The 24,465-nt window shown below is 36.7% G+C and overlaps 1 protein-coding gene across 3 annotated transcripts; it reads left to right on the forward strand.

The window, feature by feature from the left end:
• The first annotated feature begins 383 nt into the window (after positions 1 to 383).
• Positions 384 to 23,931, forward strand: Fim (plastin-2 fimbrin). 3 transcript variants are annotated; one of them, XM_077422262.1, is made up of 5 exons: positions 17,525 to 17,645; positions 18,186 to 18,420; positions 19,273 to 19,703; positions 20,068 to 21,286; positions 22,110 to 23,931. In XM_077422262.1, the coding sequence occupies exons 3-5, from the start codon at positions 19,345 to 19,347 to the stop codon at positions 22,305 to 22,307; spliced, it is 1,776 nt and encodes a 591-aa protein (XP_077278388.1). In that variant the 5' UTR covers positions 17,525 to 17,645; positions 18,186 to 18,420; positions 19,273 to 19,344; the 3' UTR covers positions 22,308 to 23,931. The 3 variants fall into 3 exon arrangements, with proteins under 3 accessions (XP_077278387.1, XP_077278386.1, XP_077278388.1); XM_077422261.1 differs by lacking the exons at positions 17,525 to 17,645; positions 18,186 to 18,420 and adding an exon at positions 384 to 1,000; XM_077422260.1 differs by lacking the exon at positions 18,186 to 18,420 and having other exon boundaries at positions 17,496 to 17,645.
• The last annotated feature ends 534 nt before the right edge of the window (positions 23,932 to 24,465 follow it).

Consider the following 24,465-nt stretch of genomic DNA (forward strand, 5'->3'; position numbering starts at 1 on the left):
TGAGTTGTAAGTCGCAACTGAAACGAGTTGTTTAACTCGACTCAGCAGTCACTGCAGTCAGCTCGTTCAGCTCGTGCTACAGTGATTGAATGGTGCACAAGTTAAAAATGCTTCGGTCATTTTGATCTTTAAATATATTTATTAAATGGAATTCGATACACGCGCGCGCGCATATATTACACATACACTCGAGGCCGCGGGACCAACGTGTATCACTGGTGTCTGTCTATAGTGTCCTGTCGCCGCCCGGTCGCCGGATGCCGAGCGTCGAGCGCCGCGCGCTTCGAGTGTCTTCGCGCGTTTTCGGCAACGATCGGTCCGCTGGCGCGCGCGGCGCGCGGCGCGCGGTGTTCGGAGACTTCGGAGCATTGGAGCTGGAGGGCCGCTCGCGTCTCGCGCAGTCCTAGTCCTAGCTGCGACTCCGATCGTGTCGGGTGACTCGTGACTCGGGTGCTGTCGTGCGTTTGACACTGGCAGGTTGACACTGTAGAGCTCCAAAAACGCTTTTGCCGAAACTGAGCGGCCGAGCCGTCGTTTCCGGTCGGTATCGAGCGTATCGAGCGTTCGAGTATCGCGCGTTCGCGACGCGCGTCGCCCGCGCAAAGACATTCGAGTGAGAAAATCGTCTCGGTTCTCGGTTCTCGGTTCCTCGGTTGACCGTTGACGCGACGGTTGAGTGCCGTGTGTCGCGCGTCGCACGTTGCGCGCCGCATTGTGTCAACGACGTATATATATACACCGCGTACGCGCGAGTCATCGAGCCGAGAAGGACGGACGATTCGAAAGAGGAAAGGAGAGAGGGCGAGAGAGAGCGAACCGAAGGGCGTCTGGGCGTGAGCGACGGAGAAGCAGCGACCGGGTGCCGAGTGCCGAGTGCCGACACACTGCTGACTGCCGCCGCGGTCGGAGCGGGGAAAGGAAAGGCGGAAGGATTATATATTCGGACAACATGGCCACCGCGATCGACGACCGGCAGGAACTGTTGGAGCAATTCCGAGCGGTGAGTGGCACAGGGTGTTTCGTGCCTTTACGTAAATTGTAATTCGGCTCTCGTTGCATTGGAGAGGTGGGGGAGGTGTCGGGTAGTGGATTTTCCTCGCTTTCCCGCGCGCCGCGGCGCCGGCTACACACGGCCCGGCTGTCGCGTGCTCGCGGTTTCTTATCGATCGCCGGCGGTTTTTTCATCATCGTGGAAGCCCACCCTCGTGCCGCGACGGCGACGCCGACGTCGCGCCGGCCCAGGTGCCGGGTGCCGGGTGTCGACACCTCCGGCCTCCGGCCTCCCGTCGGCGTCATCGGCGCGCGGCGTCGCCCTGCGCAGCCCGTAACCCGTAACCAGGGCCTGCGCTCGGAAGTATCGCCTTAGGCTCTAAATTCTGTCTCGCTTAACGTCGTTTAAAAGTCATTCCAAAATTCGATCGTATAAGTATGATACATATATTCGCTCCGGGCGATAAACCGAAGCTTACAAATCTCGGAATTTTCGGATAAATGTGTATATATAATTTAAGATCCTCGATTCAGGATTTGTATTAGTTTAAAATTATATCCGGGCCATATATCGAATTATACGTGTTAATATAATAATGTGAAATTAATCAATCTGATTTATCGCGGAATGTAATACGTGGACAAAGCGCTACACGATTCTACAAAAATTTCGATATCGTTTGACGTTCGAAATATCCTAGGAGATATATCTCTCCGAGATTTCCCTCTCGATTTTACTGTACTTTTACCGCAACCTTAGGCCGCGGCGCGGTCGGAGCAAATAACGATAAACGGACGAATGTAACGCCCTCCGTTTGTCCCGATTGTCGTGGTATGCGAGAACCGTTCAATGGGAAGTTAATGTTAAGCGTTTCGAACCGGTCCGCGGGCCGCGGTCGAATGCCGAACGTTCGAAACGAGTAATCGCGATCGCCAAGGAACACCGATGACCTCTTCGCGGTCTTCGCTTCTTTTTTTGGAGCCGGGAGCTGGCCATGGCATATGCCGCAGCCATATGCCTTACGGCACGTTATAGGTACACCCTGATCGTTGTATCGCTCCTCGTGTTTCTTCCTCGTACCTAATTTGCCTGATTTTGCCATCGATCGCCACGATCGAAAGCCCACAGCGTTGCCCAGACTCATTGTTATCATCGATGTTTGCGTCGAAGAATCCGATCGGCTGTTAAATGTGAAATATTAATTATTTCTCTACGTACGCGATTAAAGAACACGATTTATCGAAATTTCCATTTTTTGCTTTTGCGATATTGCGCATCGAACGATTAAAATTTAACCGCTGATTGGGCTTACGAGCAGATTTCTTTAAATGTTGTTTAAAGTTCGTTTACGTCTGGTGCAGTCTGGCGCAGCGATTTGTAGAACAAGTTTGATCGATGCGTCACTTCTCTCGCCCGCGCATCTCTGGGCGTGATGCAGTTAAGCTAAGCACATATAGCACAGATGAAATATTTTCAAACATTGATAACAGCCTACGCGCGCTACTTGCTTGTTCAATAATACTATTCTTTGCGCGCTATTAGCGATTGCAAATATAGAATGCGGTGATTTGATAACGCGGGAACAACGTTGTTACCTTATCGAGATGTTGAGATAATAACGTCGTTATACAATCGTTAACAATTTCACGGGTATACGTTGCATCTGAAAATTATTATCGATAATCTTCTATTTAAAAAAGGCCAAGACTTTTCCTATTTTATTTTATGATTTTACAAACTGTGTAATCTGCATAAAATAATATGCGAACTAAAATTTATCGAATGTAATAGTTACTTAATCAGAAATCGAGATCCGTTTGCGTCATCAAATACATAGACGTCGTATTTGTAAAGAGTGTACGTAATATAATAAAAATAAATAGTTAAGAACGCTCGTTTCGAAACTTTTTTCAATCGCGGCATCGTTTTACGCGTGTTCGTTCTTCGGACTATAATTCAGACTTATTCCGCCGGCACGTGAATCTCGCAAGTGTTCCGAGTTCCGATCACATTTTATCTCGCATGTAGACAAATTAGATAAACCGCGGATCTGTTTGCCCCGGGTTTTGGAAGTGCAATCAACCTCGTTGCCGCGCGATTGCGCTTTGCTCTCCGCGACAGACTTTTCACGGTTGGTCGATCGGCAGCGGCTCGTTTCCGAGTCCCGAGATCGTTTTTTCTCTCGCCTCCGCGACTCCGATCGTTCGAAAGGTGACCTGACTTTCGATATAACTCGTTAACCCTTTGTGGTCCGATATCAATATCGATAATGTCGGAAAATAATCCAATATTAAATATATTCCGTTTCTTTTTTATTTTGATATTACTTTTTTCCAACGCGATATTTTCTCGGAATATTCAGCAAACATTAACCCCGATTTAAATTAATACTTTACAACATTTTCAATAATAATCCAATAAAATGCGAAAAAGTCGAATTACTATTTTTATCAATTAATTTATAATTTTAATTTTCGCAAGGTTCATATTTATTACTTATATTTACCTGATTTTTCCTTTTGCACGGTTCGTGACGATAATCAAGTTCCATCGACAAAAGACTGATCTTGGTGATACTTTCGTGATATAAAGCACGTTTGTTTTATTCTTTTACACGTACGTCTCGAATCGAATAATAAAACTTCGAAAGATTATATTATATGATGAGGGTTGTCGCGAAAACAATGGCCTTACGCTAGTACGAGCGAGATAGTACAATTACTCCCTTCCGCCGCGCCGGTCGTATCGTCGAGAAAGTCTTCAATTATCTTATTGATCGTGTTACTGGTGTGCGAGAGACGCAACCCCTTCCTACATCCCGCGTCGCGTCGTCGCGAAACTGTACGCGAACGATGAGTAAGAGCACGTCGAGTCCGCCACCCCTGTGGCACGACGCTGAATCATCGGGCACTCTGCGCTTTAAATGCCCGATAAAATACGCACCGCTCGCGCTCGCGTTTGCGGGGTGGTAGAGATAATTCTTTTTTGTGCGATAAACGCTTCTCGATAAGACCAAATGGCTCATAACTGTTAATTTTATTGCTTCTCATATGCGTCGTTTGTCACACTGTCTAATATCTGTTAGTTTCACCTACTTGTATACGCTTGCTGTCATTACTCTTTATATCTGACGCAATTTCTTATCTTAAGTTTGAAGATGTCCATGTCAAATGTCCTTTCTTTATTTTGTTTAAGGGCCTCTCTTCTTAAATTGTATTTATCATAAATATTTTATGTCCGTTGTTAAACACTTTCTTTTAGTGATAAAATCTACTGTAATTTTGCGAATTAAGTAGTCGTAGTTAATAAATTGCGCACCAAAGGTAAAGCAAGGTAAAGCAAGAGTAATTTATAACGAGTGCAATTAGAATAACGAGTCTCTTTAAAATTTCGTTTTTTACTTAAAGCTCGGTTGAATAAAAAGATAAAAGTGACATTTCTATGCGCGGCACGCGTCGGTGCTTTTCCAAAGGATTATCTATATCTATACTATACTACCCTCTCGCAACATCGCTCTTCTGACGGGGTGACTCTCAACCCTTACGCATTTGAACGTGCATAATCTACGTCAGCGTATATACACGTGAGATATGCGCGTATTCATATATTAGAATAGGGAGACCGAAATACATACATTAGAAAACTGTTTTGTAAATGAGTAAAGGAGCATATATTAGCGATGCTTAATTGATGAAATCAGACAAGTGTGATACTGCTATAGCGGATATTCCCATGAATATAGGAGATATATGGAAGGTGCCATTTTTAGATTTTTTTTACTCTGCTATTGCTATTAGATTCTTCGATTAAATTGAAATGGTCTGGAGATTGATTGTATAGTTTAACGTTTTTAATGCTTACAATTTTTTGATAATTAAATTTTAAATAAAATTTTTGTATTAAAATTTATTTAATAAAAGAAATTAATATCTAACTGAAATTCTGCTGCCACAGTACATTTTGAAAATTTTATTCTACTCTACGTAGCTCTACGGTTTCTAATATTTAATATTTTTGTAACTGAATTTTTAATTAAATTTTCATTAAAGTAATTGTAAAAGGATCTGTCATCCGACATTTATAATATTCTATAATATTTTTAAAATAGCACTTTTTGAATATTATTGGAAATAAAACGATGCAATTTTAAAGGAGCTAGGCCATGGAATAAGCGAAAGTGTGTGCGTGAAATTGAGCTCTCGTTTCTCACGTTTCACTCGTATTTCCTATCCGTCGTTCGATTCCGGAATTTCGCGCTTTATTTGCCAGCGAAGGCAGTTCACCGTGTCGACGTAACAAATTTTTTCATGTCGCGCTATTTTAGCTGACGTAGTAATATGCAAAGAATCAACGTTTCTTAACTTCGTGATAGCCACAAAAATCAAATTCGTTTATTTATTCCTTTTCCTTCTATTCATTCTAGTATTAATGTATTGATGTAGAAAAAATGTGCAGTTGTGTGACATGTATGTGTGGTATTGTGATTTTGTACTTACCACTTACGTCAGATCTATTATATAAGGTGCGCATACACGCGGAAAGGTTACTCCAGAATAAATTCTGGAGCACGTGCTCGAGCGGCCACCCGAAGCGTGCCGTGTCGCTGCGTTGGCACGTGCCGTTCTTTTCTTATCCAGAAAACACGCCGTTGGTCTTTCATAAAAACCGCGGGAGACCGACCGCAGAGAATAAGTATCAAAATAGCATCTGGTTCATTTAATATGCGTGCGATTACAATGAGAACGAAAATGTTGCCGCGACACGCGCACACAATCTGACCTTACATAAAGCTATGGTAAGTATACGCCCGAGTACGCTAGATATATAATTTATTAATTAATTCCGATTATATATATAATCCGCATATATTTACTCAATTTAGTTATTTTTTTATATAAAATTATTAAACCTATATGAAAACCACACACATGATAAAACGAAATTAAATTTGCTAATCGATTTCTATATTTCTCGATGTTGTCCTTTCTCCAAGATAATTAAAACAACAATTAAAAGTAAGTTTACTGATAATTATATAATAATTACATGGAAGAGAGCGCCTGTGCAGTCTGTTAACAGGTATATTTCGTGCATCGGAGATTCTTGAGATATCATTAGACCGTGTAGTCGAGCCAGAACTATTTCATAGCTTTGCGAGCGTGAAATTAATATACAGAATTGCGCTCGTGACATTCGCATATGGAAAATATTTTACGCGCTGTCGATTAAATTAGAATGACGGGCAAGACGGGAATGGAGTAATATTGGAAACAGTACGTCCTCTCATACATCTTTAAAGATTTACTAATACATTTTCATGTATCTATTTGAAAGTATACCGTTAGGTGCACATTTTTATAGATTTTATTGTAACGGTATTACGGTCAAAATTTGGTCACGCTTTCAAATAGCGGTATTAAAAAATGCAAAAAGGTCAGAAATTATTGTAATATCTACATCTATGAACAACTTTGAACGTAACTTTGTAATCTTTGTGATGCAACTTTTGCATCGGCGCTTTGATATCGAGATCTTATTACATTATGCATGTTGGTTTTGATAACGCGAGTCGAGAGAAGCATTAATTTGTTTGCAATTGCGAAAATAATGCAACAATTATCTCGCGATAATCATATGTATACATGTATACGTGTACTAAACTAAAACATTCCTCGAATTTTCAATCGAAGTAACTCGTGCGTAAATAGGCGCGGCTGCCGTAAAAGCTGCTCTCTTATCATTTACAACTGACAATAAGCCTTCTACCTCAATTGTTGCTCAATCACTACTACGTAGCAGCGTGCTACAATTGTTGTGCAATTGCATGCCGCTGGAATAGTAAATGGACCGCGATCGACTGCTGAAAAGTAAGATCGTTACGCAACTATGCCTAGGTCGCATAATGCCCGTGTTGCATGTATTTTCCCAATCAGTGGTTCTCTCGGTGGTTCTCAATGACGCGTGACCGATCATTTTGAATGAGTGACAGACACTTTGAAGACGCGTAAATCAAAACTAAAAAATAATAAAGATAAAATATAACAGTATTAAAATTTTCTTTGCAGTTGTTTTCCTTATTTTTAATATCTAACCGTCTGACGAGTTAAATTTTCTGTATTGTATGTTTTTTTTTTTCATTTGTCTTTGATATTTTTCGTGCAATCTCTCTCAACCACGGTTTTTTACCATCAATAGCGCATAGCGCACATGTAAATGCATAATGTTTTCCTTGTTCGGGTTGGCTCCACGTTGGAAATGCAATCCACGAGAAATTCCGCTGTAGATTCGACTAACGAGAATGCCATGCCATGAATGCGGTCGTTATGACGGGAAAACTTATCGCTCGAACCATACTTCTTACCAGCCAGAGAAAATTAATCTCTGAATTCTGTCTGCAATCCTTGTCGGCGACCGTCGTCATTTATTGCGGGCGGCTCAAGTTTAGATATAAAGTTCTTTAATAAAGTGAATATACGGATTGCACAAGTGTTACTTTAAACTTGACATTTATATGTTTGTCCCAATTAGAAGTTACATATATACAGATATCCAACAAGATTAAAAAATATTTTTTATATTACCTGATGAAAATATTAATGTAATTTTTAAAATATAATCCGGTATTAAAATAATACGTCACACATTATTTACTTTTCAAATAATGTCAAAAAAGTTGTCATTAAATTTTAAGAGACAGATTTAAAGGTTTAAATGCAATTCGCAAAATTTTCTGTTAGAAGAAACTTGATAATTTTATGCAAAATGACGCAGGTATAAGAGTAATCAAAATAATGGAAATGATTTTGTTATAATCAAACTTTTATTTTGTCGCTGTAATTGATCAAACAAATATAATTTTAATCGAGTGATAATTATGTCTACACGATAAATGTTTTTGCCATTGTTTCGCCTTAACACAACATTAAACGCTAAGTATAGCAATTGATAATTGATGTTCCCTTTGCTAGATATCGCTGAACAAAGTAAAATATACCGATTTATTCGCGGTGTGAATGAGTGGTTAGAAAATCGCTTCTGAAGAAGGTATAAAAATGTCAAAAACGTGGCCGATTCCTTTCTCAGCTCCGCGGACAATGCACGTCTCTCTCACAGCTAATTCTCACGTAAGAACACTCGGGTGTACGTATATGCATGTGCTTATATTGTGAAGCGTATATATACGTGTATTCTTTGTCGGTTCGGTTCTCACGCTTAGCTCCTTAATTACCCCACGTAGTTATAATTAATCCTTTCTCGCCACACGGCGAAGTTCCGTATTTCGTATAAAATATGAAATGCGATGAAACGAGTCATTTTTAGTTGCACTCCAGTCGGAATAATCCTCTCGAGAACCGACTTCGTAAAATTGGCTGTGAGACGTAAACGAATTTTGTGCGCGACAGTAATTTTTTCTATTATAGTTTGTAAAATTTGTATTGAAAATGCAAGTACGATAGCTTTGTAAAAATTTTAACATGCTTTTAATGTAATGCCAGGTATATTTTAGCGAAAACATTTTTATTTTGCACGGTGAAGGTTGTAATAAGAATGTAAAACTTTTCTTCGGATAATATATGTTTGAGTGGGCAATCTGATCGTATATTTTTATTCGAAATTTACAAAAATTTCTGCAAATTTATTAACGTTACAAGAAAACATTGTCTTGACATTTTCCAGTGTATTATACGAACTAATTATTGTATATATATATATATATAATGACTGATGGTTTTTAAATTTACATTACAGCTTTAAAATTATCTTTTTAAGATATAATTTATTCTGCAATGTATATTAAGGTAGCGATATGTTTAAATTTATTTATTTATACAGGAAAAATTTAGATAAGTTAGCAAAACTTAATCGTAGATAGTTGTTCTCTCGTGACACTAATGGAGGCCGGGATATCAGGCAGGGTGATTATCTTTTATGGGTAAATGAGATGTCAGGAATTGATGAGTCAGGCAACAGATATATCCTCTTGCGGGACTTAGGTTACAGTGGCTAATAAGTTTGCTCGAGTTAGCGATCTGGCCGGGTGACAGTGTCGAGTATCGCCATATTTTAATCTGCCAATCGTGCACGACTCCGTTTCACTCGCTTACTCTTTCGTATCGTCTAATTGAAATTCAATCATTATTTTCGCGTCAGCAAAAGAGATAAACCAGGGCACGCATTGAAGTAAAGTGAAAATAATGTTCACTGCGTAAATATCATATTGCTCACACAATATACCTTCTCTTTAAATATAAAATTACATTGTAAACCCGTTTGTCATGAAGACAATGCTGCGAATTATAAATATACATAGAACAAGAGTACACGTATTTACCAGAAGGAAAACAAAGCAGGCAGAAAATAATAAAATCACGTTACTTTTCTAACTGCACACACGCCATTTCGTATATAATACCGTTAATTTAATCACGCGAAACATACGCGTCGGCATGCTAATTATTCATCACACGGTTTGATTTTTCAATAATTTCGTGGTACTGGACAACGTTAGAAGCATATACTAGAGAATGAATTACCGCGTAATCCCCGGTCCTTGGCAATCAGACTTATTAGGTAGATTAGATTCGACTTAATGAGCCAGTTTCCTGACTACAATTCAAGAACTTATTTGCACGCATCCATTTGTCCATCGTCGGGCAATTATCAGTACACTGACTGATGGCAGAAGTCAAAGTCGCGGTCTAACCGCGGTACGAATTCTTCAAATCCCGCACGAGGAACAAGTATATAGACTTATATACCGTCGATTTTTCTCTGTGCGTAGAGATTGACTCGCAGGAAAGAAAAGAGTTGTACACGACGGCACAAAATTCCACGTCGTCATAGACGACAACTCGGATTTTATGGACTGATTCGCGAAACTGTTGCATGATAAAATCACGAATAAGCTAGGTATAATGCGACTGTTCATATTTCATGTAAACATGCCGCATTTATTATCTGAAAGCGGTGTAGCTAGTTATGTTTAATTATTATAAAAATAAGATTTTAAGCTATTTTGATAAATTATTTATTATTATTTTTAGCGTTGTTACATAAAGTGTGTCAAATTGACTAATTATTCACAATTGCATTCATCCATTCAATTCTAATTGATAAGATACAACTTAAAAAAAAATGAAGTATATTAATATTTATATCATACAATTTATACATCTTATTTTTTTTATTATTTTATCTACAGTTACTACATTTTTCATCATATATTTATTAGGTACGTTACTAAAATATCTTATCCGTGTCCATTCTACGATCCATTAATTGATCTTCCGATGAAAGCGATAAATCGTTATCTTAACATTATAGGAACGGCAAAACGATACCTTATATGGTATATGTAAGTTCTCCAAGAAAATGCAGTTAATATGAATAAACTGTTTTATGCGCTTGCCGATGCTACTCATAGCGCCGCGGCGCCGTCGCGTCGCGTCGGTTATGAGTATTTGGGAAGTTGAGATTGATAGTGTCGGAAGTATGTTGACGATTATGGAAAAAACACTGGGCTCTCGATCTTGCTCAAGAGTACGTGAGTAACATGAGTCACGTCACAGTCGGAACTTGTGAATGTTTGATTTGTCGTCATCGGCTCATTACATTTGGATTCGATGATTCATTAAGCGTATTGAGCGATCGCGCCGATTTCACTTCTATGACTTTCGTAACTTTAGAGTACTCTACCTAGATCACGTTTGATGTTGCTTCTCCGATTCTTTCCGTTCGTTTTCTCCATTATGCAATATATAATGCATGTTATGCGCAATAATCACTTTGATGCGCTTTTCCACTTTATGGAAAAAGAACTCATGAAAGATAGTTTAATTCGTTTCTCTCGTCGCCTTTTTCTTCGTAGAAGCTGAAGATTGTTATTAGAACGGGTACAAAGCATTCTCCAAGAGTATAGATCCAATAAGAGTTAAATTGTTTCGAGTAACTGACACAATCGCGTCAAATATTTTTTCGGTGAAACACGTACGTCTTTTTGTTCTTTTCTCCGATCGTGTCGTCAATGTTTGTAACGATTAAACATCGGCAAGTAATTAAATATAGAATGGTTTTGTATTCAGATAAGTTATTGTTTGCTTTTAAATACGGATGAATAATACACAAAGAAGAAAATTGCTTGGTCAAGATCTTTGTTCAAGGTTCATGAGTCACTATTCACAAATTGTTATGTCGCGCGATATACATATATGTATATATATATGTATATATATGTTTCTATAATGATCCGCAATGTTTCGAGAAAGAAAATCAATGACATTCGCACATACGTGATCTTGAGTCATCGAAAAGATTATCGTGGTCATCGTTGAGCGTCGATTCTAAAAAATGGAATTATAAGGATATTTGCTTCAATGACACTATGATTCATGAAAAAGATATTACCCGTAGATTTTGAGAATTAAAATTTAATAAAAATATATTATTAAACGGTGAGAGAGTTATTTCATTTTATCGTAAACGTCTATCGAGCTATATACTTTAATCTGTCTTTATGATATTTTTGCATTTTGTGCATTTTTGCAACGCGATTGCTAACTCGCACTCTCGCACATGTGAATGTTATAATTACTGGACGAGCAGAAGGACCGAAGATGCGGGGTCTGTAAACGCAGCGGCACACGTCGATCAATTTACTCGCCATTGCGAGCGAATAGGCCATTCATATAAGTTGCGCCTGTCATTAACCCCGATATCGCGTCAGGTCTCACTTTCGCACACGCGTGTTGCGAATCGAATCACGTCGCGGATCAAGCGGTGTAATGTGAGAGCACCGGAGTAAGATGTGATGCCGTTGCGTAAAGCAGAATCGTCGGGGCCAGGATACTTATCGACTTGCACGAGATGCAACAGCGATAATGGCAGGTGTACGTCGGCAAACCTATACGGTGATACATGTGTATGCGTGTACATATATGCATTGACATTAAAAGTGCACCCAACTGTAGTGACACCTCCGAAGGCAGCAAGCACATTTGCTCCTAAAATTGTTCACTGCATGCGGTTGTGTCTTGTGTCAGTATTGTGGTTGACTCGCGATATCACTGCATCCTGCAGTTTATCTGGTTTCCGTTTTAAAATAACATTTCGTTACGGGAATACTATATATAAGAACTCACTAGATAATTTTTTTTTGCAGAGATATTTGTACATATAATTCATTAAATCCAGTCTCATGAGCGTTTTATCTATACATTTGTTTTTAATTAAAAAAAGTTTTTGGCGGAACATAGGTAATATACGGTGTGAAATTTATACATTATCTCGCAGTGTTGATTTTTCCTTTTGATAAGAGATTTAAGAAAATTGGAATTGGAGCTATTAAACCCAACTTTCGAATTAAATGTTATTTTAAATATATTATATATCTATTTACATCGTAATAATATAATTTTACATCGTTTTTTTGTTAAGTATTAATTGTATTGTATGGCAGATTAATTATTTATTTTGATATTTCCTAATGATAAAATATAATTACATGAATATAGGTATTGAGAAAAAAATGATACAATAGACTGATAGAAAAACATAAGAAGAATTCTGTGAGAATTCTGTTAGAATGTTCCGTCATAATATTATTACATCTTTCATCTCTCCCGTGTGTTACTGGTAATTAACTTTTGTTAGACCTGCAATTAGATATCGTAAAAACCTCGTTGTTTAAATTGGATAAGTATATAGCTTTCTATTTAACGATATATATAGCTTTTATGAACTGAGAAGCGGAATATCTAAGTTTACCACAAAATTGTTTGCGCACTTTCCCTCGTGTTCGTATTTTCCATTTATTTAATCAAACAATTAGGAATATAACCAGTATGCTATATAAGCATTCATTCTTACTCTGTAAGATATTTCTTCTTACTCTGCTTCTTTATAATAATATAATTTGTAGTCAAAATTACAAATTTTATTGCATCCGATTTTACGAATTTTTTAAATATATATAAGTGTTTCTCGGTATTTTTTATTCGTTAATCAATGATAAATTTTTCCTCAATCGTAACTCGCATGTATCACGTATCAATTGGAATGCTCGCTGTAGCAATAAAAGGAAAAAAAACGAAACGAAATCCTAAACGTCGCGCGTAAATCCGGTTACATGGTACTTTAATTGTGGCGGCGCGAGATCGCTTTTAAAATGTTTCGCATGTAAATATATGCGAGAGATACTGTCAAAAGCTACGAAAGCGCATCCTTCGAGTCGTTTCCCTCCAAGCCGTTCAATTATCGCCACTTGAGCTAACATCGAAGCGTCTTGCGTGAACTTTTTGCTACTCCGCACGGTGACGCCCGTCAAGCGGTTGAAACTTTCAACGTCGCGTAATTTATTCACTCATAGTGAAAAGAGTTAAAAGAGAACGATCTATCGTGACGTTATTGTCACCGATTTGTTTTTTTATTTTTTTAATTGGCATAATATAAAAAGCAATTTCATTACTACTGTTACCGATCAGTATAGATATCGCTTATTCATATTCATGTATTCTTCCGATGACTAATCGAAATGATTTGGAATTCTGTCAGCGATGATCATGCAAATTCCACAAGGTGTGTCTATATATATAGGACAATTCACCTCGAGTGTCTTTTTCTACTGTCAATGTTGGTGCAATATGACAAAAAATGCATAATATTAATAATTGCCTGTGATAAAAATAATTTCCTATTACATATCATATTTTTGTGTTTAAATTACAAAAATGGAAACGGTTTGTTCTTTTGCATGCAATATAGAGTTTGAATAGATTTATAAATGGAAACCTTAGGAGGTTTTAATCTTATTGTCTAATCAATTACTTTCGTGATGTAATAATCTTCTTCTTGAATTCAATGTGCACACGTAGGAGGAATCTCGAGATGACGTAGCGATAGGATTGCCTTGGAAGCAAGAAAATCGAATAGTCGATTGTGATGCGTTCATAGAATTGCATTTACTCGTCACGGTCGTTTGGTTCATTTTTAGACGTGTCCATGGAAAGAAACGCATGCAAATTTATGGATTTTACTGTATTTAATTTTATCATTTTACAAAACATGGTAACATTTATTTTTCCTAAGACACGTTGTCTACTTCTTACGGAAAATCAATCAATAATAAGCAACATTTTGTTCGATAACATTTTGTTAAGATTGTCAGTAAAATCAGTAAAAAAAAAATAAAGTAGATAAGATAAAGATCGTCACTTTTGATCAAATTTACTTGAAGATAAACATCAGGAAAAACTTCTGTATATATATAATTTTAGCGAAATTATAATCCCTTAAATATTTGCGATATTGACAGAACGTAACGACTGTTGAAAATTGGCGTCAGCCAATTAATAAATAATTAATGCCCGTGCCTCGACAATGCTTTTCGCCAGTCTCACGTTATGCTTTATTAAATTTCGTCTTCATCACTTATCTCATGCGCGCGATAAAATCATCATCCGAATAACATGTCCGAGAAGTATACACTGTTGTTATTACGGCACATTAAGGCCAATGTTATAACTCGTTTTCCCGGGGTTTCGCATAATGAACGTGGGCACTCGCCCTAATCTCGTGATTGTCTATTAACGTATCGCGCGTACTAACGCGCCGCGCGCCGCTGCTGATGATTCCTCCTTTTCTCTCCGCGCGGTAATTTAATCGTGATTTCCGCGGATGAATGCGAGACGGGGACATAGTGTGCAACACGATGCCAGACGAAACCAGTTCTCAGGATAAAAGCGAAAGAAGAGGGAGAGAGAGAGAGAGAGAGAGAGAGAGAGAGAGAGAGAGAGAGAGAGAGAGAGAGAGAGAGAGAGAGAGAGAGAGAGAGAGAGAAGTTTGACCCCAGGGGAGTGTTCTCTCGGTTCTATAGGGTGTCCCGTAATCTGCCATACAAATAATAGAGCATGCGATTTTCTTTCACGAGTTTCATCTGAATACATACATTTCGGGAGCGCGCTTTGAATAATAATTATCTGGATGATTTTTTATTGTAATTTGATTGGATTTTATAAAGGGAAAATGTGAGATGTGATTTATGAATGGTTCAATAAGCCGTCATGCGAGGAAGGATGGATTTGTGTCGATACTTTTAAATGTAAATTAGTTTACAGTGCTCGTATGAAAAGAGAACTAATGGATCATTATAGAAGGAGAGATGGGACTGTAAGAATTAAATATCTAAATGAATATATATCAAGGCGAACGTGCGAATGCGCATTAATTCATAATAGTCGAGTTTACGAATTGAAACATTAGTAAAAAACATTGGAAATCAATTTAAATAAATATATGAAAGTATAACTTTTGCAAAATAAATCTTTATATAAATTTTCATGCACCAGAATAGCACATATATTTCTTCGAATGATATCCGCGTTTATTTTTGTATTTATGATAAACAAGATGTATATGATGAGTAGTTCTTTTATAAAATTTATTTGTTTATCAATAATTTCAACGTTCGTATATTTCTTTCAGGTTATCAAATGTTTTCTCCGGAATTTTCTCCGGAACACCAACAGGATTATTACGTATCACGTATCGATTCATTGAAAAACAATTAAAGATATTATCTTACACATTACGAGATAACGTTGTTATATACAAACATGGTCGAAACTTCTTCACCTTGGTACTTCACCGATGGCAGGTGTGTGCACTTTAATGCGGCGTACATTGTATGCCAGCTGCTTGAAACTATACACGTGTTCGCTTCAAGTATTCGTGGATTGGTGGAAAAAGCGAAAGAAGTGTTGTCACGAAATATTGCACACGTTAGTAATCAAGACCTTTCATTGTCAATAAAATGTATCATTTAAATCCTTGTTAAATTATTCAACTTACACATACAAATATTACATATTTATTAAATTTCTTTTTGGTTATTAACTGCATCTTTATACACTATTTTCGTTCGTGATTATTTATTCTTAATAGCTTGGTCCGATGATGAGCCGAATCTATTTTGATAAGATGTGATATAATAGCTCATGTTTTTAACTTGATTATTTCTCTCGCTGTGATTTGATACACGGTTGATAGGAAAGATAAAAAGACGATTACTCGAAGCGAAACGGCGCGCGTTCGCGCTCAATTGATTTTCGTTTGCTATTCGTTTTCCGGATTCCACCGTTACGCGATGATACGCGCGAAAGATGCCCGTTCTCCGCTGATGCGTCCATAAATTGCACGGCGACGACGCGATCGTAACTCGTCGAGAAAACGAAACGATGACAGGAAGCATGTGTTTTCACGAGGAAACGTTACGACAGAGTAAACGTTCAAGTTATAGAAGACTCTTACTCCCTTTTCCATCGTCTTTTCCTCGCCGAGTCTCTCGCTCACAGACTGATGGCACGTCCGTTATGCATACGGAAAAACTTGAAAGAAATACTTTTCTTGCGTTTCACATTTTGCAAGTTCCCGTGACGAAGTGAAAGATAATTTTATGGGAAAATGAAAAGCGTGGCTGTTATATCGACATAAAAGGAAATGTATCACGTTTCTTAACTTGGTTATATATGACACGGCGGAATATAGACACATGAGATATATATATATATATATATATATATATATATATATATATATATATATATATATAAATGCTGATATATATAAATAAATATAAAAATATTATAAGAAAAATAAAAAATGAACGTATTACACGTTAGATATTGATGCATATAACTTGACGTACTTCGATAAGCATATATGGAATATAGATAACGTATATATCTATTTGCATTTTGTTACAAAGTATCACTGAAATTGTTATCGCTGTTCCATAAAAATATTATTTTTAAATATTTTTCGCGCTTTTTGTAGTATCTTATCTTTATTCTGCCGTAAAATTCCCCATCATACAAAATTTCTGATATTATTCTATCTAAGATTATGTTTTTTGAACAATGCAATCATGCGTATATACTGGAAGTATTTTCTGACTTGTGTTCTTGATGCAATGTTATCGATGCTAAGACGTGAGAGATTGATTATTTAATTATATTATTAACGAATATCATAATTATGGCCTGACGAAGTTATCAGATGCTTAACGAAGACCACGAAACTCGTCTCAAGAAACTTACCATCTTTGCGTAACGAATGACATTTAATTTAGTTAGACGATCGAGAATTACGAAAATTACTCTTTTTGATCTTTCTTGTAATATTTATAATTTTTTAACTATAATAATCAAAATTCTTAGAAGATATATTATAATGTTCTTTAGTTATATTTTACATTAGCACAAAATGTATGTTTTTCTTATTTTAATCAAGAATACTTTAATATTGCAGAAGTTTTTTAGTTTTGAGATATAAGATCTATTTTGTTTCTAATTGGTTCATTGATCGTGATAAGATCGTGATAACATTTTTTAATGTTACCGTGTTATCATAACCGACTGATGCTTCTGGGGGATATTCTATTCGATTTTTTACTTACGTTCTACTTGATTGTGCGATCGATAAGACTTGATGGATTCTCGATGACAGTTTCAGTATATTTTAGTCTGTCGCAACAGTTTGGTCGTTTTTCTACGAGACAGAGCCTGTCTTTTCTGCTTTTCTCAACATGGAAATTTGTGAGATGAAAAGATGGGACGCCGTGCAGGAATACTTTAAGGATTTCCGAGAGCTATTTGAGTTTGTGAGTGCACTCAACTTCCATTTTCTTTACTTTCTTTAGCTTCGATAAATTTCTTGTGATAAATCTTCGATGAGGTGTTCAGAAATGACTATTAGGAGGAATGCGCGATAATTTCGAAACTTTTCTCTTCCAATATAAATTTTCTTTTGTTAGAGTAATGAAAAAAAGCGACATCACAGACATTAGATATCCTAATACTAATATATTCTACGTAAGATATACTATATCTTATGAACGTGTATGCAAAATTCTCTGCAACTAATCAGTTATTAATTAAGCTGAAATTAATTAAGCTAATTAAATCAAATGGCGAATTTGCGCACAAAGATTTAAATAAATACGAAAATAAATCAAATTTATTCATATTTACTGATTTTCTCTGCGTTTGCGAAATTGCAAATCATTCTGAATCTTCGGAATCTTCAACATCACCGTCCTACACTCCTGGCGATAAAAACGAGTGTTCAATTAACATTCAATTATTCCAAAATTTCGATAAGAATAAAATTTTAATTAACTGGCAACACGTATGCTCTCAAGGTATTTCTTAAATGGACATAAAGAACTGCCGAGAGAGATTAACCCCGATGCAAGTCCATCTTCTCACAATCAGAAATACACATATCGTCATGATATACGTCGTTACCGTATTTCCATTGTTCTCGGGCAAAAATTGTGATGCCTATATACGATGCATATGCTTGCGGATCTTCTAGCGGAATTTTTCGTGACCTGAATTCTTTCGCGCTAAACCCTGCGACTTTACAAAAAATAGGTACGTAGATGCAATAAATTTCTTGTATAAAACTCGTTTCTGATGGGATTTTAACGGTAGGCACATAATCATGCGAAGACTAATTAAAATAATGTTGCAACTTAATCATTTTGTATTATTCGTTATGTTGTATTATATTATAACCCAAATTTAAATTAATTTAAATAACAAAAGTTTAAAGAAGAATAAATGTGTGCGTGCATGTCAAGCTATTTTAGTTGTGATTGCTAAATCTCAAAATTTGAAATTATAATTAAATTATACAAATTTTATTTTCCTTATTTTTCTTTCTATTTCTTAAAGAAGAGCAAAAATGCTTAAACGTATTCATAACGTTTTCTATATTTACCATTAAAAAATTCTGAAACCAGTATACAAGACGTTCACATCCATTTGAGTCTAATTATCCTTTGCATTATCACCGAGAATTTTGACGAAATTTGTTAATATTTCTTACGAGTCTTGATCATTAAATTAATTGTATTTTATTATCTACACGTACGCAATCATCCTTTCTCAATGGATACATATCTTTCTGCGTGACGGAAATCCCGTTGTAGAAAAGCTACTGCCATGTTGCACAATGTTATCAAGAGTGGTGTTGCAAGTTTGATTTATCTGACATTATCTATTTACTCAGTAACAGCTAAACGAAAAATTAGTATGAACGAAGATAAAAGAACAATTTTTGTCTCACTTATAAATCATTTTCAATTGATATCAACACGAAGAAAAATCCTTAATTAAATATAAGATAAATGATTTTTCATGATTTCCAAGATCTTTGTGTTTATGTCATAAAATGTCATCGAATTTTCGATAGAAGGGCTAATTATTTCTTTTCTCGGATAGATTGACGCGAACGGAGATGGCTTCATCAACGTTACCGAGTTGCGAAACGCTTTGGACGTCTGCGGCTTTAAAATGCCAGGCTACAAGGTGCGTCAGATGATCGAGGAATATGACGATAAGCAGCGACTAGAGCACAAAGGTCGGCTCTCCTTCGAGGAGTTCGAAAAGCTCTGCAAGGAACTCAAGGCCAACGAACTAGGCTCCACGTTCAAGCAAGTCGTGTCGAAGAAGGAGAACCTTGAGACTCTGGGTGGAATTTCCGAGGCGTCCAGCGAAGGAACCACGCATTCCGTCAGGCTTGAGGAACAACTGGCGTTCAGCGATTGGATAAACACCAATCTGTCGCACGATCCCGACTTGAAGCACCTGCTGCCCATCGATCCCGAAGGAAAGACACTCTACGACAAAGTCAAAGACGGAATATTGCTCTGGTGTGTATATTACACACATGTACATTTTTATGCAGCCCTATGATATCTCTTTTCGTTATTATTTATGTAATAAGAATCAATATAGTATATTTCGAAAAAGTGAACGTAAAAAAATTTATATATATATTTATTTAGAATTATTTTAAAATTTTTAATTGAAATATATCTTTTCTATAATATTTAAATTAATAGATAATTTTGCTGATTAATAAAAGATGTAGCTGTGGAACTATAAGTATCCTTAAATTTAAATTAATTTCTAAATGTAATAATATCGAAATTTTATCAGTTCTTATTGATCTTTATTAATGACTCTAAAATTGATTAATTTATCGAAAATTAATTTTGTACCTATATTTTTCAGTAAAATAATCAATCATTCTTGCCCGGACACCATTGACGAGCGCACGATCAACAAAAAGAATTTGACGCTATACAAGAAGCACGAAAACTTGACGCTAGCTCTGTCCTCGGCCCAAGCTATTGGCTGCAACATTGTAAACATCGATGCCCATGATCTCACCAAAGGTTCGCCGCATTTGGTGCTGGGTCTTCTCTGGCAGATCATCCGAATTGGCTTATTTAACCAGATCACTCTCGAGAACTGTCCCGGTCTAGCCACTCTTCTGCAGGATGGTGAACGAATCGAAGATCTATTGAAGCTATCTCCGGAATCCATACTTCTCAGATGGGTGAACCACCATTTGGAGAATGCCGGCATCGCTAGGCGGTGCAACAACTTCCAGTCCGACATCACGGACTCTGAGATTTACACTTATCTCATCAAACAGATTGCGCCTAACTCAGCTGGTGTCACCTTGGAAGCCTTGATGGAACCGAACCACATGTCTAGAGCGGAGATTATGCTTCAGCAAGCCGCAAAACTGGGCTGCCGTACTTTTGTGACACCTAGCGACGTTGTGAATGGTATTTATAAGCTTAATTTGGCCTTTGTCGCCAATATGTTTAACAATTATCCTGGATTAGACAAGCCGGAAAGCAACATAGAAGGTTTAGAGTCTCTAGAGGAGACGCGAGAGGAAAAGACCTATAGAAACTGGATGAACTCAATGGGCGTGGCGCCACACGTTAACTGGCTCTACTCAGACCTCGCTGATGGTCTGGTGATCTTTCAATTGTACGATATCATCAAGCCAGGCACTGTGAATTGGAACAAGGTGCACAAGAAATTCACAAAACTTCGAAAGTTTATGGAAAAGTTGGAGAACTGCAATTACGCCGTCGAGCTAGGCAAGCAAATGCATTTCTCGCTCGTGGGCATCGCCGGACAAGATCTCAACGACGGAAATGCGACTTTAACGTTGGCCCTGATATGGCAATTGATGAGGTCGTACACTTTGTCGATTCTGACATCTCTGGCTGATACTCAGGGAAGCACCGTTGTGGAGAAAGAAATTGTTCAATGGGTGAATTCTAAACTCCAAGCGGCTGGAAAGACCAGCGGTATTAAGGGATTTCAGGATTATTCAATATCGGATGGCAAAGTCGTCCTCGACCTCATCGACGCCATCAAGCCCGGCTCGGTTAACTACGATCTCATCAAGGAGGGCGGAACTGGAGATGTAAGGTTTCCACTTATTTCTCAATATTCTTAGAACTCGTGTCCTTAGTTAAAGTCAAGGTTAATTCGATTTATATTGCAACTATTTCTATAGAGCATAGATGATCGATCGCGCCACGTTTATGCTCGTGTTATGTGTATATCATTAATATCGAGCTCTGTAGACTTTAACTCATAATGCAAGTTAATTAAACATTGCAAAACTTTAAATTGCAAGAAATAATTTTGATTTTTGAATCAAAATATTGTCAAAAGCTTTTCCAAAAATTATTTTAAAGGAGATACTAGTAATATTATAAAAGGAAGGAAAGAGATCTCGAAAACTTATTTCCTAAAGCATCCAAAAACTAATAAAAACATTCGCAAATTTCTAGTTTTTTTATAACGCTATAGCATATAACATCGGTAAAACTTAATAAAACTCATCCAAGTCAATCTCAAAGACCTCCACTTTGATTGATAACAATCCGCAGTTGCATAAACAGTTCCTAGCAAGCCAAATTATATGTATATCGCATATATCTGCAGAAGCACTTGTCCCTATTGATTATCTAGCGCTAGCGTATTCAAATCGTCTATACCCGCAAATGATTTCCTTCAGTCGTCAGATATCTGTCTCTATACCCGCAGGTGTTATAGCCCGTATCCATAATTTTAATGTTTAACACTGTTAGAAACTTTCCTCCTACATTGATCGCGAAAGTCCTAAACCGAAAACCAATCGATTACACGAAAATGTGAAACTAATCTAGATGGATTGATCTCTCTTAATGCCCCGTTGTTGACGTACGTGACTATAAATTAATACGCTTTTCATCGCGCAGGAGAATTTGGACAATGCGAAGTACGCGATATCCTTGGCGCGAAAGTGCGGTGCACGTGTCTACGCGCTGCCAGAAGACATTACCGAAGTGAAACCGAAGATGGTGATGACGGTATTCGCTTGTCTGATGGCGATGGATTACATCCCGAATATGGACTCCGTGAAAAATCAACAGAACAACATAAACAACGGCCAATAATGTCGGCGTCAATCCGTCGTCGCGTTATTCCATCTAATACGTGCCGTTTATTTTTTGTACACAAGAACTTTTGGTCGAATCGCGCTGCCTCGCGCTTCTTCCACGAGCGTAATATTTGTATATACATAGATTAAGTTAACTTGTTTTGAAGAGAATATTAAGGATTACTACTGCTAGGAAGAATTCATAAGACGAGAAGGGGAACTCCTTTGGAACCCTGACGAAATATCATTTGATCCCTAATTGTTTGTTAAACGAACATCGTGTGAGGTACATACATACATACCAAGGAATGTCAAGATTATATTTGGTGAAAGAAATTGTATTACTATAAAATCTGGATATTTTGATTAAAACATATGAATATGTCTATATATATAGTCAGTTATCTGAATGTGCAACGAATTCAAAATTTATAAAATACCATTTAAGTAGATCTTTTATTACAAAATATGGCGATAATAACTTCGATCTAAGTATTCAAGACTCACAATATCGATTACTGATATTTCTCGTGCCAGAAAATGTATTTATTTACGAGATAAGTAGGTTACAAAGGTTGTCATGAAAAAGTCACTCGAATTGGCACTATTTATTTTAAACACTTTTCTATTACATGCGACTGATTATCGTGTCTTACTATGCAAAGTGAAATTCTCCTTCTTCATCGTTTATACAATCATATCACTCGTTTTCATATTACTACTTATACCATGTGTCAGGTTTGTATAAATCGATTTTATATCAAGTACTAGTAAAGCAAACAAATAGAAAACACTCTAGGAATCATCGAGAACTGTTCAAAATGCATACTCAAATACATCCTGAATATATCGCGTTAATTTTAACGATACATTTCTTGAGAAAAATTTTTATTTCGGATCTGTTAGCAAGATTATTGATTATTTAATCTAAAAAGTTGTAATAAATGATAATTTTCGTATAGAAGCTTTTGGTTTGAAGAAAAAGGATTAATTTTTTATTTGTCAAGAAATTAAAATTAAAATATTCTATAAACATTTATTAACCATAAATCTTGTCTCGCACGTGCTACATAGAACGGTAATTTAACATTCAAATTACGCATTACAGTCATATATACTTAACACGAGGTATACATACGTATTTGATAAAATCTAGATGTAAGAGAATTGTGATCTATTTAAATGGTTATTTTACGCGCTCTCAATGATTTACAGTGTTTATCAGAGGGTCATAACGGTCTAAAGCTTTTTGGTTAACTATTTTTCCTACACATTAATATCACACGAATGCATTTTATATCCAGCATAATTTACGATGGCTGTACAAACTATATAGTTTATATTTCTTTACATGTGTATTGCGCGAGAATACGATGACTTTTTATACATTTTGTCTGGCTCTAAACAATAATTAATTCTTAAAATGGGAAGAAGGAGGCCTTTTGATACCTGCCCTCTCACTCTAGCGCGGCAATAGCTTCTGTGTCATTAACGTATTTGATATAATGCATATTCAAAAAGTATCAGTCGATGATCGATCATGTGCCCTGTAAATGGACGACAATGAATAATAATTATGTAATCATGTTGACGCACAAAAGTAATTGTAATTGTGCCATTCTAAGTGTCGAGGTCTAAAACATGATTTAATATTTACAATATATTTTTAATCGATTCGGATCGAAACGTACTTATGGATCTAAAGATGGGTACTAAAACAATATTCGTGATTGCTCTCTGTGAATGAGAGAATTAAAAAAACGTAGGTTTCGCTCGAGCTTGCGTATCTTTGCAACGTGTGTCGTGCACGTAGCGTATGTATATATACATGTACAATATATATAGATTGGGGAATTAATTGTTTTTAGAAAATAAATGCTCCCTTTACAATCAAGCGAAGGATTAATCGCAAGATGAACCGAAGCGACTAAAATTTTTTTAGAAATATTTTAGGACGAACTCCATTGTATTGCGTGTAATTAATTAATTTGTGTGCATTAAATTTTAGAAACTGCTGCAAGGGATGGATATTAGATGAGATTTATATAAAAATTTAGCATGCTTTCTTGCATTTACTGCAATTATGTAGTCGTTGACTTAAATTACGATGGATTAGTTGTTAATTCTAAACGAAATTAGTAGGTGTGAGAAATTATTTACAATGAATTAAGTGC

This window comes from Temnothorax americanus, unplaced genomic scaffold, assembly GCF_048541705.1.
Source record: "Temnothorax americanus isolate GAGA-0224 unplaced genomic scaffold, ASM4854170v1 Scaffold7, whole genome shotgun sequence".
Classification (NCBI taxonomy): domain Eukaryota; kingdom Metazoa; phylum Arthropoda; class Insecta; order Hymenoptera; family Formicidae; genus Temnothorax; species Temnothorax americanus.

Excerpts from the sequence above, each read along its gene's own strand:
- Fim (XM_077422260.1), top strand. The coding sequence starts at position 17,571 with ATGGAAATTTGTGAGATGAAAAGATGGGACGCCGTGCAGGAATACTTT. Across the intron at positions 17,646-19,272 it reads TCCGAGAGCTATTTGAGTTT|ATTGACGCGAACGGAGATGG; the intron begins GTGAGTGCACTC and ends TTTCTCGGATAG. Across the intron at positions 19,704-20,067 it reads AAAGACGGAATATTGCTCTG|TAAAATAATCAATCATTCTT; the intron begins GTGTGTATATTA and ends TATATTTTTCAG.